The sequence below is a fragment of the Mandrillus leucophaeus genome, unplaced genomic scaffold (assembly GCF_000951045.1).
Source record: "Mandrillus leucophaeus isolate KB7577 unplaced genomic scaffold, Mleu.le_1.0 Scaffold1139, whole genome shotgun sequence".
NCBI classification, from domain to species: Eukaryota; Metazoa; Chordata; class Mammalia; order Primates; family Cercopithecidae; genus Mandrillus; species Mandrillus leucophaeus.
In genome coordinates, this window is record NW_012099643.1 from 219,110 (window position 1) to 222,039 (window position 2,930).

At 33.9% G+C, this 2,930-nt stretch overlaps 1 protein-coding gene across 1 annotated transcript in view; it reads left to right on the plus strand.

The window, feature by feature from the left end:
* Positions 1-2,930, plus strand: part of LOC105551040 (zinc finger protein 93-like) — a gene marked incomplete at both ends in the record, with an annotated part of 7,580 nt that continues 4,650 nt past the window's right edge. Inside the window, 1 exon segment of the mRNA XM_011996176.1 lies at positions 1-828. Coding sequence (XP_011851566.1) covers positions 1-828 — 828 coding nt within the window.

The window sequence follows — 2,930 nt, forward strand, 5'->3', positions numbered from 1 at the left end:
TGTGGCAAAGCTTTTAACCAGTTCTCAACCCTTACTATACATAAGAAAATTCATCCTAGCGAGAAACCCAACAAATGTGAAGAATGTGGCAAAGCCTTTAAGTACTCCTCTACCCTCACTACATATAAGAGAATTTATACTGGAGAGAAACCATACAAGTGTGATAAATGTGGCAAATCTTTTATTGCATCCTCAACCCTTAGTAAACATGAGATCATTCATACAGGAAAGAAACCCTACAAATGTGAAAAATGTGGCAAAGCCTTCAACTGATCCTCAATCCTTACTACACATAAGAAAATTCATACTGGAGACAAACCCTACAAATGTGAAGAATGTGGCAAAGGTTTTCACCTATCCTCACACCTTACTACACATAAGATACTTTATACTGAAGAGCAACCCTATAGATGTAGAGAATGTGGCAAAACTTTTAACCATTCCACAACCCTTTTTTCACATAAGAAAATTTGTTCTGGAGAGAAACCATACAAGTGTGATAAATGTGGCAAAACCTTTATTTCATCCTCAAACCTTAGTAGGCACAAAGTAATTCATACTGGAGAGAAACCCTACAAATGTGAAGAATGTGGCAAAGCCTTCAACCGGTCCTCACACCTTAGTAGACATAAGATAATTCACACTGGAGAGAAACTCTACAAGTGTGAAGAATGTGGTAAAACCTTTACCTGGTCCTTAAGCCTTAGTAAACATAAGAAAACTCATATTGGAGAGAAACCCTACAAATGTGAAGAACATGGCAAAGCTTTTAACCGGTCCTCAGACCTTAATAAACATAAGAGAATTCATATTGGACAGAAAATCTACATAGTGAAGAATGTGGCAAAGCTTTTAGATGTTTCTCATACCTTAATAAGCATAAGATAATTCATACTGGAGAGAAACCCTATGAATGTGATGAATGTGGGAAAGCCTTTGACTACCCCTCAACTCTTACTAAATATGAGAATTTATATGGAACATAAACCTTACAAGTACAAAGAATGTGACAAAGCTTTTTAAGAAAGTTCTCAATGCATATTAAAACAATGAATTTATAAGTAATTAACTTCTAACTACAGAGGATTCTACTATACTGTAATTCAAGATTAAACTGTAAACACTTTAACATGAATATTTCTTGAATGCATGATTGGTTATGTAGATAGTTTCTTTTAGATTCATGTGACCAATGTAATAATTAGAGAAAACATTTGAAATGGGATAAAATCAATCAAAATCACATCTTTTCAATGGCTTGGCGTAATTGCCATGCGTTTGGAAATGGCCAGATGACTAACAAGAAACAAAGACAAGATTTTGGCTTTGCTCAATCATTGTTTTTGACCTCTTAAAATCTGAAATCCTGGCTAAAGTATTCAAAGGGAGTATTTTATAGGTGAATTCCTAGGGTTTCAAAGGCAATGAGGGAAGAATTTTGATAGGCAGGAAAATTCACACTATATATACACATTGCTCTTCTCTGATTTGCTTGAACACTGAAAAAGTGAAGATTGTAAATGTAGACTCAGAGTAAATTAACAAAAGATTTGTTTTTCAAAAAACCGAATGTATAAAATAATAGGTAACAGATGCCATTAGCTGCTAAAAAACAGTATGACTAAATTCAGTAAGTATCTAGCCATGCAAATAACAGCCCAATTAAATGAAGACCCGAATAGGTGCATGTGGAAAGCATTGCTGTACAGTGTTTTCTCAGCATTTCCTTCTGCCTCTTTACAGAGATACCAATTTGCCCTGGGTGACTCAGGATGCATACTGGGAACTGAGAATGCTGTGTTCTCAGTGATTACTGAAAACATGGTTAATAACTTCTTCCATATCATAATAAAATGTTATAAATCTTACTCTGCCTCAGAAAAGCTTTCAGTAAAAGATTATCTATAGTACTCAATTTGGGTTCGTGGAAAATTTCAATATTCCAGATAATTCAGATACTTAAATGTCAAGGAAATCCCATAAAACATATTTGAACAACATACAGTCATCTTAGCGAAGAATTTTATATTACCAGTAAATTTAGAAAAAAATAGAAAAATAGTACTTTAAGCCAAATAACTGTTTGACTTGTGAGTCGCACCGAAACATGCTACTTCATGATCATCGTTAAAGTAGCAATAGCACCATGTGCTTTCCTGGGACCTGCTGTCCTGTTTTCCATTCACATAAAGTGAAGAAGGTATTGAAATGGCAAAGGAGGGTGATATAAATTGAATACTTATATGAAATAAAATTTTAAATATAAAATAGCATTTGATGTTATACAAGCATAGCTGAGACTGTGTGAGGTTATATTTTTACTTACATTGACAAAATAACCATTAGCAATATTCTTATTTAGAATAATATTTCTTTTATGCTGTATATTTGCTAACTTTTGATCAAATATTATGGGAGCTCAATAGAAATTTAAAAAATGAATCTATTTTACCATTATTGATGCACATGCTCATTTTTCTAAAAATCTATTAGCGTTTTATAAAATATTTATACTTTTTTTCAGTTTATTGCTGAGAAGAGGTTTTCCTGCCAGAAAACTGCTATTCTCAGCTATAACCACATTGACTAATATTGAGAAGTGAAGTGGATAAAAGGCAAATGTGTTTTCTCTGTATCTTTTTTCATCCATTGGCTGAAAAACAGGAGGATGCAGAAGATGAAAGAAAATATAATCCCTGAAAGATCTTGAAGAAACTTTCTTAACCAGACAAAAAACCCCATGGGGGATTTTTTTTTTTTTTCATTATTGTACTCTCTGCTTCTATGAGTTTAGATGTTTTTACACTTTACATAGAAATAAACCTAGGCTTACACAGAAAGAAACCTAGGCTTTTGGCCGGGTGTGGTGACTCATGCCTGTAATCCCAGCACTTTGAAAGGCTGAGGCGGGTGGATCACCTGAGGTCAGG